The 14619-nt window shown below is 35.0% G+C and overlaps 1 protein-coding gene across 1 annotated transcript in view; it reads right to left on the bottom strand.

Annotated features, from left to right (window-relative positions):
* CFAP47 (cilia and flagella associated protein 47) overlaps window positions 1–14619 on the bottom strand; it is a 466299-nt gene that overhangs the window by 394842 nt on the left and 56838 nt on the right. Inside the window, exons 11-15 of the mRNA XM_024240715.2 lie at window positions 13681–13836; window positions 12833–13019; window positions 12640–12736; window positions 9221–9437; window positions 8676–8917 (exon numbers count right to left, since the gene is read on the bottom strand). Of these exons, the coding sequence (XP_024096483.2) occupies window positions 8676–8917; window positions 9221–9437; window positions 12640–12736; window positions 12833–13019; window positions 13681–13836 (899 nt within the window). The remainder of the gene's footprint in view (window positions 1–8675; window positions 8918–9220; window positions 9438–12639; window positions 12737–12832; window positions 13020–13680; window positions 13837–14619) is intronic.

Raw genomic sequence — 14619 nt, 5'->3', positions numbered from 1 at the left:
TATTAAGCAGAAATTTTATAGTGCTAAACACCCACATTGAAAACTTAGAAAGGTCTCAAATTAACAACCAAACATCACAACTAGAGGAACTAGAAAAACAGCAAACCAACCCCAAAGCTAGCAGAAGACCAGAAATAACCAAAATCACAGCTGAAGTGAATGAAATTGAGACATGGAAAACCATACAAAATATAAACAAATCCATGAACTGGTTATTTGAAGGAATAAATAGGATTGATGGACCATTAGCTAGAGTAAGAAAGAAAAAAAGAGAAGATCCAAATGGATGCAATCAGAAATGATAAAGGGGACATTAACACATACCCCACAGAAATACAAAAAAAACTTATATTACAAACACTTCTGTACGCAAAAATAGAAGGCCTACAAGAAATAGATAAATTCCTGGAAACATACAACATCCCATTATTGAGCCAGAAAGAAAGTGAAACCCTGAACAGATCAGTAATGAGTTCTGAAATTTAATCAGTAGTAAAAACCCTACCGACCAGAAAAAAGCCCAGAACCAAAAAGATTTACAGCCAAATTCTACCAGATGTATAAAAGAGAGCTGGCACCATTCTTACTGAAACTATTCAAAAAAATTGAGGGGGAGTGATTCCTCCCTAACTCATTCAACAAGGTCAGGATCATTTTAATACCAAAACCTGGCAGAAATACAAAAAAAAAAAAAAAACTTCAGGCCAATATCCTTGATGGACATAGATGCAAAAATTCTTAACAAATTGCTAGCAAGCCATATCCAACAGCACATCAGAAAGCTAACCCACCATGTTCAAGTAGGCTTTATCCCAAGAGACACAGGTTGGCTCAACATACACAAATCAATAAATGTGATTTATCACATAAATAGAACTAAAAATATAAAACACATAATAATCTCAATAGATGCAGAAAAGGCTTTCAATATAATTCCACATCCCTTCATGTTAAAAGCCCTCAATAAACTAGGCATTGAAGAAACACATCTCAAAATAATAAGATCAAAATAATAAGAGCCGTCTATGATAAACCCACAGCCAACATCATGCTGAACAGGAAAGAGCTGGAAGTATTTATCTTTAAAATTAGATCAAAACAAGAATGTCTATTCCCACCACTTCTATTCAGTGTAGTGCTAGAAGTCCTAGCCAGAGCAATCAAGCAAGAGAAATAAATAAAAGACATCCAAATAGGAAGAGATAAAGTCAAACTATCTCTGTTTTTAGATGATATGATTCTATACCTAGAAAGCCCCATAGTCTCTGCCCAAATACACCTAGATTGGATAAACAACTTCAGCAAAGCTTCAGGATCCACAATCAATGTATAAAAATCAGTAGCTTTTCTATACAACAGCAATGTCTAAGCTGAGAGCCAAATCAGGAATGTGATCCCATTCACAAGAGCCTCAAAAGGAATAAAACACCTGGAAATACAGTTAACCAGGGAGGTGAAAGATCTCCACAATGAGAATTACAAAACATTAGTTAAGGAAATCAATGATGACACAAACAAATAGAAAAATATTCTGTGCTCATGAATTGAAAGAATCAATACTGTTAAAATGACCAAAGCAATGTACAGATTCAATGCTATTCCTATCACACTACCACTGACATTCTTCACAGAATTAGAAGAATACTATTTTAAAATTCATATGGAACCATAAAAAGAGCCCAAATAGCCAAGACAATCCTAACCAAAAAGAACAAACTTGGAGGCATCACATTATCCAACTTCAAACTATACTACAAGAATACAGTAATGAAGACAGCTTGGTACTGGTAGAAAAACAGACACATAGACAAATGGAACAGACTAGAGAGTCCAGAAATGAAGCCACACATCTACAACTATCTGATCTTTGACAAAATTGACAAAGACAAGCAATAGGGAAAGGACTCCCTATTCAACAAATAGTGCTAGGATAATTGGCTAGCCATTTGCAGAAAATTGAAGTTAGACCCTTTCCTTACACAACATACAAAAATCAACTCAAGATGCCTTACAGATTAAAATGTAAAGCCTAAAAACTAAAAATCCTGGAAAATAACCTAAGAAATAGCATTCTGGAGATAAACCCTGGCAAAGATTTCATGATGAAGACACCAAAAGCAATTGCAACACAAACAAAAATTGACAAGTGAGACCTAATTAAACTAAAGAGCTTCTGTACAGCAAAATTAACTATCAACAGAGTAAAAATACAACCTACAGAATGGGAAAAAATATTTTCAAACTACATATCTGACAAAAGTCTAATATTAAAAAATGGGCAAAGGATATGAACAGACATTTCTCAAAATAAGACATTCATGCAGCCAACAAGCATATAAAAATTCTCAACATCACTAATCATTAGAGAAATGTAAATCAAAACCACGATGAGATACCATCTCACACCAGTCTGAATAGCTACTACTAAAAAGTCAAATAATAACCAATGCTGTTGAGGTTACAAAGAAAACAGAACACTTATGCACTGCTGGTGGGAGTTTAAATTAGTTCAGCCACTGTGGAAACCAGTTTGGTATTTCTCCAATAATTTAAAAAAGAAATACCATTTGACCCAGCAATCCCATTATTGGGTATATAGCCAAAGGAATATACATTATTCTACCATAATGACACATGCATGTGTCTGTCACTATTAACCATAGCAAACACATGAAATCAACCTAAACACCCATCAACACTAGACTAGATAAAGAAAATGTGGTACATATATACCATGGAATACTACACAGCCATAAAAAAGAATGTGATCATGGCCTTTGCGGCAACCTTAATTGTAGCTGGAAGCCATTATCCTAAGCAAACTGATGCAGAAACAGAAAATCAATACCACATGTTCTCATTTATAACTAGGAGCTAAACATAGAATATACATGGACACAAAGAAGGGGACAACAGACTTTGCGTACTACTTGAGGATGGAGGTTGGGAGGAGGGTGAGGATTGAAAACTACCTGTTGGGTATTACGCTTATTAACTGAGTGTCAATCTGTACATCAAATCCATGTGACAGGCGGATTTTCCTATGTAACAAACCTGCACATGTACCCCTAAACCTAAAATAAATGTTTTTAAAAATGTATATTTTGTCTAATTGTTATATCATCACTCCAGCTTTCTCATGTTTCCCGTTTGCAAGTTTTTTATCCTCTTACTTTTATCCTATTTCTCTGGATTTAAGCTACTTTTGTAGATTGTTTGTGGTAGATGTTTCAGTTTTTGCTGTTGTTTTAATATCTAGTAGACATTCCTTGACTTTTTATTTGATACTTGTTTAATGCTTTCATATTTAGTGCTAGAATTGATATATTTGAATTTATATCTGCTCTTTTATATTTTGTTTTATGTTTGGCTCATGTATTTTTATTCTTTATTCTACCTTTACTATGTTCTTTGGTACTAAATGAATATTTTCCACTGACATTTTAATTTGTGTAATTATTTCCTCCTTTATGCTGTTTGTAGAACTGTTACTCTTACATAACTTTACTCCCTTTTTCTCCTTTGTGTGGTACTAATGTTATATTTATTGTATATTTATGTTACAATCTCAACAACATATTTTTATAGCTATTTCTTTATGTAATTTTGTTTTAAATAAGCTGGAAAGACAAAGAGAGCAATTATATATATATATATAATCATAAACATATATACACACATATATGTTTGTGATATTAAACATCTTATTGTCCAAATGAATAAATATGATAATACATGTAAAAAATACTTGGGGAAATAGTTTCAAGTACATAGGAGGAGGGTGAAGAAAAATAAAATTTATGTCCATAGCAAAAGAGGTTTGGGGAAGAGTTTTTTCAGATGAGAACATTGTTGCCCTAAACAAAATGAGGGTCCTGTTGGAAAGAGGAACCAACATCAGATATGGATTTAGCAACGCCTGCCAAAATAAGGGACAGATAAAAACAAATAATTGTTGATGACATAACAAATGCATAATAGGAGCAGAAATAAAGGGTAAAAAAAAAAATTTAATTAGCCAAAAAGCTAGAGGAAACCTCATTATGTGGAGGTGGCATGTGAATTGTGACATAAAAGATGATCAGGAATTCTGCAGAAAGACAAATCCTGGGGAATATGTAAAAGTCAGGCTACAGAACAACTTTTTCCTGTTCTTTGGGGTTTGGGGAAGATTGTGATGGGAAGTAATTTCTGCAAAGAAGATTCAGTCCTATAAATAAAGCCATCTTAGTGCGCTGAGAAGAGTTGAAAGCAGTGAAAGAATTATACATCCATATTGACAGGTCAGCTTGAGAAGAATTTTCTCCCTCCAGTGAGCACAGTTATATATTTTTTCTTCAGGAATATTAAGTATATCAGGGGTATGGGAAAGAAACTGGATGGCTGTAAAGGAAAACAAAGTATTTCTCCCCAATATATTAAGATTGTTAAATTAAAAACACATGACAACACTGGGCCTCAGCCTCTGTTTGCCTGATGTTGGGATGTAAATCCTTCCTTACTGGAGACATCACTTGCTTATTGCCCCAGAGAAGACATCAGCAGGCACCAGAGAAATCTGGGAGCAGATTTTAGGTGTACATTTAAGATATTCTAGATAAACCTTCTTCGGTTTGTTTGAACAGGTATCAAACAGTGGTTGTTGTATTATCAGCATTCCAGCTATAGGTTCTGACCAACCATCTGATACTGAGCTAAGGTTTAAAAAGCTTAATACCCTATACTTTTCCTTGTATTAATATTTCTCTATTCTAACTAGAGAGGAATGGGCTGGGCTTGCCTTACGGCTGCCATGGTAAAATCTACCTTCTTACATTTTTCTGCCTTTTAGAAGACTGGAACTGCATTCTCCTTTGTCTTACTATACTAAGATTTATTGCTATTTGTTAAAATACTATTTAAATAAGATCTCTAAGCCACTGCCTTGAGAGAGATACTTTTGAACTGAGGCCTCTCCTATGTGATCAGTACAGCATGCATCAATAAATTTCTGCTGGTTTTTCTTTTGTTATTCTGACTTTTGTTTTCGAGAGAGTATCTCAGTTAAAAATTTATGAGGATTGAGAAAATAAATTAGATTTTCTCCCCTTCAGCTGGATTGAGCAAGGCTGGGACTGGTAGAGCTGGTATTGCATACAACCAAGGAGTGAGGGAAGTGAGAAAGCGAGTGGGAGTGAATTGATCAAAAACAAGTTCATGGATTGTGTGATTCAAGGTTTTAGTAAGGATAAAGATAACAGACAAAAACAAAACAAAACAAGCAGAAGCATGAACAATACCCACAGAAAAAGTCAAATTAGAAGTGAATTCTGTCTTAGAAAACATCAGTCCACTCTTGGCCAGGCACGGAGCCTCATGCCTGTAATCCCAGCACTTTGAGAGGCCGAGGCAGGTGGATCACCTGAAGTCAGGAGTCCGAGACCAGCCTGACCAACATGGAGAAACCCCGTCTCTACTAAAAAATACAAAATTAGCTGGGCGTAGTGGCGCATGCCTGTAATCCCAGCTACTCGGGAGGATTGAGGCAGGAGAATCACTTGAACCTGGGAGGTGGAGGTTGCAGTGAGCTGAGATGACGCTATTGCACTCCAGCCTGAGCAACAACAGTAAAACTTTGTCTCAAAAATAATAAAAAAGAAAATATCAATCCACTCTTATATTCTCCCCTTACAATATCCACTATCAAACACAAACACAAAACCTATCATGCCTCAGGGAAGGACAAAGACAATATAAATTTTAATTTGGAATTATTCATTTCAGTTTATAAAAATATAGAGAGAGGCATATGATTAAATGTATTGCCCAGGATGCAAAACTGATATAGCACAAGAAAAATAGCTTGGTAAAAAGTCCCTTTCTGTTTATAAAATGGTAAAAACAATATGAAATTGAGTAATCATTATATAAATATTCTGAGGAAAGGAACATAAGCAAAACTGTATATGCTACAAATTACAAACACTTTTTTCAATGCTATATGAGATAGATTTGAGGATTATATTTTTGTATTCTTAAAAAGAACTTAAGTACTAATGGCATTACTTACACAAAAATTTTATTTGAAATTACATATCTTTGTGTGTTTGTACCTTGGTAATTGTTTGGTTAAAAATTATAAGAGGTGTCATGAACAATCAAAGAAAATAAAAGTAAATGTAAAAACCTCTCCTGTAAAAATAAGAGTTCTAAAGACCACAAGAAGCATAACTGGTACTGCAGCTTATAATATTATAATTCCACTTCTCTTTTACAAAAATTAAGTATCATCATTGCATTTCCATGGCAGCCATAAGGCAAGCCCAGCCCATTCCTCCCTAGTTAGAATATAGAAATATTAATACAAGGAAAAGTATAGAGTAGTGAGTTTTTTAACACTCTTAGCACAATATCAGATGGTTGGTCAGCACCTGTAGCTGGAATGCTGATAATACTATAACCACTGTTTGATACCTGTTCAAACAAACTGAAGAAGGTTTATCTAAAATATCTTAAATGTACAGAAATATTTTCTCTCTTCTCTAATTACTCTCTCAGCATTTCAATAGATTGAGGCAGGATCCAGTATTTTCAGTATTATGATTTATAAAGAGCTCGGTCAAGTGAATCTGTGAAATATTGATGAAAGTATATTTCAGATACTTAACAAATTATGATCTAGAATGGTGTTAAATCAATCCACATTAATAAGATTAAATAGCTGTGTCAGTGATCTCCAAACCTAATGAAAGGACTGTCCTACTCTTCCACTTGTTAAATTTGTCAAAATCTCTATCTACACATCCACACTAAAATTAAGTGAATTTAATACTTAAGATTGTTTTTATAACACTCCCTGTTACAAGCACTTTTAGAGCTATGTAAAATACTGACTTGGAAATGACTGATATTCACAAGAAAATATGTTTAAGGCAAGATTTCTACAAACCAGGACTCGTCTGAAATATGAAGTATAGTATATTTCTATTTAGACCTTAAATAATTACTGTTGCTAAATTAGACTTAAAAAGGGAGGGAGAGAGAAGGGGAAGGGAACTAGAAAGGGAACAAAGGAGGGAGGAAAGATGGAAGGAAACAGGGAGCAAGGGTTTTCTAATGAGGATGGATGGAAAGGTGCAGGATAGGTTATTACTCTGAGGATCGTTTCAGGAAAAAATTCCAAACAGATTTAGAAAATTTTCGTAATAAAATGGCTATCCATTTATTTGGCACCTACTCTTTGCCAGGCATTAGAGAAGTTTCTCACACATTTAATCTTTGAGATGTAGTCATCTCTCCATTTTACAGATGACGAAACTTGTATTCATAGAGTACTTTGTTTAAGTTAAAACAGCTAGTGAGCAGCTAAGATTATCCAAAGTCTGTTTTACCTTCCATTCATGCAAAATTGGACTTCAGCTGTTATAAAGCACCAAATGGATCACTATTGATACAAAGATCCAGCCTTTTCATCTAGCTGGAAAGGCATGACATGTACATAAAACAAAGATACCGTATGGATCATTCAACTTCTAAATTGCTATCTTATTTCCTAAATGATAGCTTGTGCCATCATGAGGTCCTCACAGCACATCACAAGGATGTTTGCCAAATTTGACAGGCTACTAAATAAGTCACAGTTTAGCAGTTACGAGTGTTCATGTTACAGCAGGTATACTATGTGGAATTATAGACTCCAGGGAATGGCGGAAACAAGGTTAAGAGGATGGTTCACAAATACAGGGCACGTCAAAAATGGTATATCTGAGATTGTCTTCTATTAATTAAAAATCATCTTATTTAGTTTTAAGTTCTTAATTTTATTAATTGGATTTTATGAGTTGTATTAAATATCGGCTATAAGTAATTTCTAGATCTTTCTAAAAGAATTCATACTAGAAAAATATGTCATTCTGAATCATAGATTATCATCATTATCTAACTAAAACTAAACAAAATTTATTTTGTCCATAAGTATCTGTGATGATCAATTTTATTTGTCAACTGCTCCAGGCTGTAGGGCTCAGTTATTTGGTTAAACTCCAGTCCAGATGTTGTTGTGAAAGTGTTTTTTTAGATGTAATTAACACTTAAATCAGTAGGCTTTTTGAAACAGTTAATTGACAAAGACTGTATACATTCAAGGTGTACAACATAATGATTTGATATGCATATATAGTATAATAATTATCACAATCAGTTAATTAACATGCAGATTACCTTTCATAATGCGGGTGGGTTTCATCCAATTATTTGAAACTTAACAGAAAAGACTGATGTCGCAGGAGGAATAATAAATTCTGCCTCCAGAATGCCTTTGGACTCAAGACTCCACCATCAACTTTTCCCTGTATCTCCAGTCTACCACCCTGCCCTGCAAATTTCAAACTTGCCAGGCCACACAACCACACAACCTGTGAGCCAGAAGCAGTTCCTTAAAATGTCTCTCTCTTTATCTCTCTCTCTCTGTCTCCCTCTCTCCCTGTTGGTCTGTTTCTCTGGAGAACCCTAACAAGGGTTCCATATTTCCAAATCATATTATATCTGTAAAAATAAATACCCCTGATGTTAGTATCTGATTTACTTCTATACTCTTGGCACCAGTACACAGTACACACTCAATAAATAATTAATACCAGAATACATGAATACATGAAAAAATAAATGTCTAAATCAAACAAATAATAAACCATTACCTTTAGCTGGACAAATAGAAAATGCTATCCCTCTTCCTGTGTTTACGGGTTGCCATTGAAACTGAGCACAACAATTCTGACGATTATACAATCTAACTGTCCCCCGAAAACATGTTTTCATGAAGAAGCCTCGTGGTCTCAATACTAGCTCATTAGAAGATAGCTCAAGTGTTACTAGCTGGACAACTGCCATCACTAGGATGTGTCCACTGGGTACGTTGTTCACTGTAAAGGTGAAAGACCTGTAATGTAGCAAAAGCATCCAAATTTAACTGATAATAGCTATTTATGAATATAGAATTCAGCTACATGTAAAATGCACATAGCATTGATTAACATCCACAATTCTTAGCATGTAATACTTTAATTGTGAAAGATAATTAGATTGCTACTAAACTATCAATCTATATATCTAAAAATTGATGCACATATAGCTTCTGTGTTTGGAGAACAAATATACAGTACAATTATTCAGGAAAATAAATACACATTCTACAAAAGTACACTTTGATTCTAACAAACAGAAATTCAAAAATAATTCCTACTTCCAAAATTTTCCAATGGTGGGAGATTCAAATACCATTGAAATATAAGTACTGGATGTAGGTGGAATCACATATGAAAATTGGTTGGTCTTCTGAAGTTCTTCTAAATCAGTATCTAACTGGAGCAAAACATGCATAGGTAGCATATTAATAACATGAAGTAGATGAGTATTTGGAGAGTTCACACAAATATTACCAAAGTTAAGGACAGAAGGCCCTGAAAAAAAAAGAAAAGTATTTTGTTAAGTTTAAAGATGGCAAATGAGTTCATTTACTTTTTAAGTTTTCAAAATATATTTTGATCAACCAATTTGTATAAAAATGAAATTTTAAAAAATATTTACAATAATATCAGAAATTATTAAGTAAGCATTTTTTTCTAGATGACCATGATTAAATGTTTGGACATTACTGGCTACAATTCAATACAAATATATTCTAATTATATGAAAAATTATATGACTAAATAAGAACCATTCACTACAACTTATCTTAGCACCTTAATTTGCAACACTTCAACACCTCCTCTATTCCCACTAGTGCAAGTATTTTATTCACTTATCTATAATTTACGGAAACCGGTAAATTTCCCATGACTCATTGCTTAAGTTTTCCCCTTAAAATGCCCAGGATTTTATATCAAAGCAATTTTAATAATTTTAAGTTTTGCCCTGCCTTTAACAGCTTAATTAGTTAAAACTGGCATATAGTAAACTGAACATATTTAAAGTATAGAATTTCATTAGTGTTCGTATATGTATACACCTGTGAAACAATCACCACAATAAAGAGTGAACATTCATCACTCCAAAAATTTTGTGCCCCTTTACATTCCTTCTCTCCCACCATTCTCCATGTTTTTATATGCTGAATTCCCCCCTAGAGAGAGAATCAGCCCATCCACACCAATCAATCATCCTTTGTCCACATCTCCCTCATGGCCACCTTAACTGTGGTTAGAATGAAATGAGAACTCCCACTTCAGACCGTTATAGCCACTACTTCTTTAATCATAACTGCCTTCAATCACTTGGTGAAAACGGACTTAGAAGGGTATATTGTATAGCACTTCTGCAAGGTTAAAAAGGAGTTTTCACTTGTTCTCCTAACTCACAGTCAGCCCAGATGCGTCATGTCTTTACCTCACACAGGTATCTGTCTCTGCTCAAATATACTTCTCAGAGATGCTAACCACCTGGTAAAAGAGACTCTCCATGAAAACATTCTATTATCCTCGATCTACTTAACCTGGTTTATGTTTCTTCATACCTTGTATACTAATTATGTATTATATAAGGAAAGGTTTATTATCTCCCTCCCACCCCAGCCAAATGTAATCTCTATGAGAGCAGGGGCTCAGTCTGTTTTCTTCATTGCTGTATCTCCAGAACCCAGAACTGTGTCTAGTATATGGTGGTCATTCAATTAACACTTTTAAAATGACTGAATGGATAAAGGAATTACAATTAGACTTTAAGCATTTTCTAATGCAGCATACTCATCTTATGGATGAAGTGTTTTCACTAAAACTTTCTAAACACTTACTATGTGTAAGGCACTCGGTTCACACAATTATACTATGGCATAGGCAATATTATCACTTCCCATTTCACAGATGAAGAAACTGAGACCCATAGAGGTAAACCCTAATGTCACTGCACTAGTACATTGCAGAACTAAACCCAGTTTGGTCTCAGTACAGAGCCTTCCTACTCTATAGCACACACGGTGTTCTTGAAGCATACAAACACAATTCCAGAGAGAACTAAGCTAAGAATCCAAGTTGCAGGCATATCTACATTATACTACAGATAAACACATACACAGAAAATTTTCTATAATAAGAAAGCAAATATTTGAATAAAAAATTGGGCAAAGAGGCCGGGCGTGGTGGCTCATGCCTATAATCCCAGCACTTTGGGAGGCTGAAGTGGGCAGATCACAAGGTCAGGAGATCGAGACCATCCTAGCTAACACAGTGAAACCCCATCTCTACTAAAAATACAAAAAATTAGCCAGGTGTGGTGGCGGGTGCCTGTAGTCCCAGCTACTCGGGAGGTCGAGGCAGGAGAATGGCATGAACCCGGGAGGCAGAGCTTGAAGTGAGCCGAGATCACACCACTGCACTCCAGCCTGGGCGACAGAGCGAGACTCCGTCTCAATAAATAAATAAATAAATAAATAAATAAATAAATGGGTAAAGAATTTAAAAGGCATTTCTCCAAAGACTACATATGACACACATAGACATTTCTTTAAGTAAGTACATGAAAATATATTCAACATCTTATTCATTTAGGGAAATGAGTATCAAATCCACAATGAGATAACATTTCATACTCACTAGTAGGTCTATAATCAAAAAGACAGAAAATAACAGTGCTGGTGAGAATGTTGAAGAACTTGTAACCATTATACATTGCTGACAGGATTACAACTTTGTGCAATCAACTTTGGAAAACATTTTAGAGGCGTTTTTTTTTAAGTTAGATATAAATTTATTGTACAACCCAGCAATTCCACTCCTAGAAATCAGAGAATTTTATGTGAATGTTCATAGCAACATTATTGATGGTAGCCTCAAACTGAAAACAACTTAATGTCCATCAACTGGGGAATTGATAAACAAAGTGTGGTATACTCATAAAATGGGGTGCTGTTTCAGTAGAAAAAGGACCAAAATATTGATACTACCTACCACGTGGGTGAACCTCAGAAACATTATGCTAAGTGTAAAAAGCAATATATGAAAAGCTAGATATTGTATGATTCCATTTATTTTCAGAATAGGCAACTGTATAGAGATAGAAAGTTGATTAATGGTTGTCTGAGGCAAGGTGTAGAAATAGTAACTGGGCGGGGTGCGGTGGCTCACACCCTGTAATCCCAGCATTTTGGGAGGCCAAGGCTGGTGGGTCACTTGAGGTCAGGAGTTCAAGACCAGCCTGGCCAACACGGTGAAACCCCATCTCAACTAAAAATACAAAAACTTAGCTGGATGTGGTGGTGCTGCACCTGTAATCCCAGCTACTTGACAGACTGAGTCAGGAGAATCGCTTGAACCCTGGAGGTGGAGGTTGTAGTGAACCGAGATCACGCCACTGCATTCCAGCCTAAGCAACAGAGTGAGGCTCTGTCTCAAAAAGAAAGAAAGAAAGAAAGAAATAGAGAGTAACTGCATATGGGCATGAGAGTGACGGCAGCATTCTAAAATTAAATTGCGAAGGTGGTTATATAACTTTACATTTACTAAAGTTCATTCTCTCAATCATACTTAATAACTATGCCTACTCTGAGGACTTCTTATATTTCCAAAGTTGATACTTGCATACTTTAAATTTTATGAAATATAAATTATACTTTAAGAAATATTTTTTTATAAAAAAAAAAGGCTGTAGTAGGTTTTTGTGTATTCTCACCAACAATTACTTGATGAATTTTCTTTGGTGTCAAAATTAAGCTGCAATCATGTTTTTCTCGGGGAGTGGATGGTTCTGATTTAAGTCCTTTGAGAACCTGTAAAAAATCATATTTTTCCAGAATTATTCATTATTAGCAAAAGCTATTTTAAGAATTCTTGTGGAACAACCAAATGTAAAACATTGCACATGCCTTTCTTCTCACGGACTCTTCCTCCTGAGATGCTATACTCCTGGTGGTTAACAATCGATTCGCTCTGATTGAATTCGCTGCTGAAGACAGCTCCTCTTCTATTTCCGCTTCTGAGAGTGAGGGTGACTTTAGACCTGATCCTGGCTCTAAGCCTATGTCTGTATCATCATATGAATACATGCGCTCCCTATAAAATTAATAATAATAATAATCAGTAATTGAGGTCAAGTCATTCAAAAAATGTATCTGTAAATTCAAGCCTTTCCCATAGTGCATATTGCTGCTGCCTCACTCATATCCACTTAACCAGACTGGTGCACTAATCCACATAAAATTGTCCTCTGCTGAGGAGACTCCCTTCTCAAACATCTCATGGAGGAAATTACGCTCATGGCTGCCACACCCAAGGACAGCCAATGACTGATATGGAACACAAAAGACAAGCCCCTTTGGCTCAAGCCAGCAACAACTTTGTGGTAAAATTTAGTCTCAAGAGACCCTGAGTGTCAACTTTATTTGAAACACATTTTTCCTCAGCTCTCACTCCTTCCCTATTCTGCTTCCCTCATTCTGTACAGGTTTCTCCTGAGAGCACACACTCCATAAATCATAGGCACTGGAATCCCTGTCTCAAGATCTGCTTCTGGGGAAACCCATCTAAGACAATTCCAAGTCAAAAGGTAACAAAAGAAATAATTGTAGTTAAAGCAGCTCAGTGTTTTGCTTTTGTCATGTATTGAAATGTAGTTTACAACATCTGAAATAAAAAGAAACCAGGAGTTAAAAAAAAATTCTGACTCTGTAGACACCATGATCTGTTGCATATTTTTTGAGGAACTGAACATTACCTCTCTGCTTGTTTCTTCTGCAAGCGCACACTTCTTAAATATTTAAGATACATTGCATAATAGTTTTCATGTAATTTCTTCTGCTTTTTTTCAAGTGTAGTATATGCAAAATCATGATTCACACAGTTAAATCTTGGAACTTTTGTGAAAATTGGCCTGCAATATAAGCAAGTCATGTTAATATTTTTATATATGCATTTGTTCAATCAGTATTTATTGAGAGCCTCCTAGCCAATTTCTATATCAGGTGTTGGGTGTGGAATGGCAAATAGGACAGATTCTAGTCTTTCCCCTCATATGCTATTCTAGATCAAGACATGATTCCATGTAGAACTAGAGCAAAGCCTATTTTTTCTTAATCTAATCAAAAAACAATCTGTTGTAAGGTCACCGGGATGTAATGGTGCCTATTCTAAACTCATCTTTGAAGAATTAGTCAGATAGGCAATTTGGACAGTGCTAGATTACAGATAAGACTCCAAGAAACTAGATCTGAATCTGACTAGTGTTTCCTAAAAGTTAACTGTTTTTAGATCATTATGATCAAAATTAGAAAAAAAATGTAAAATAATGAATCTTTTTGCTAAACATGCTACCTCCTTTAAACTTCACAACTTATGAAACAACCATCAACAATAAACCTATATAGAGGAAACAATTCATAAAAGAACTGCGAATTACTTTATATCTAATATTCACTCAACTGGGTTTATGCTCTTCCTTTTTACCCACCATATATTTTCAATAAAAAAAAATGTGCAAGTATTCACAGCTTCTGGCTTTGGTCTACCTCAACCTTCAGCAAATGTTCTTAATCATTAGGATATTCACCCTCAGTAATTAAAACATAAGTATGGGGGTGGGGGGAGGGATAGCATTAGGAGATATATCTAATATAAATGACGAGTTAATGGGTGCAGCACACCAACATGGTGCATG

The sequence above is a fragment of the Pongo abelii genome, chromosome X (assembly GCF_028885655.2).
Source record: "Pongo abelii isolate AG06213 chromosome X, NHGRI_mPonAbe1-v2.0_pri, whole genome shotgun sequence".
Taxonomy (NCBI): Eukaryota; Metazoa; Chordata; class Mammalia; order Primates; family Hominidae; genus Pongo; species Pongo abelii.
This window is presented reverse-complemented; position numbering and strand designations above follow the sequence as displayed.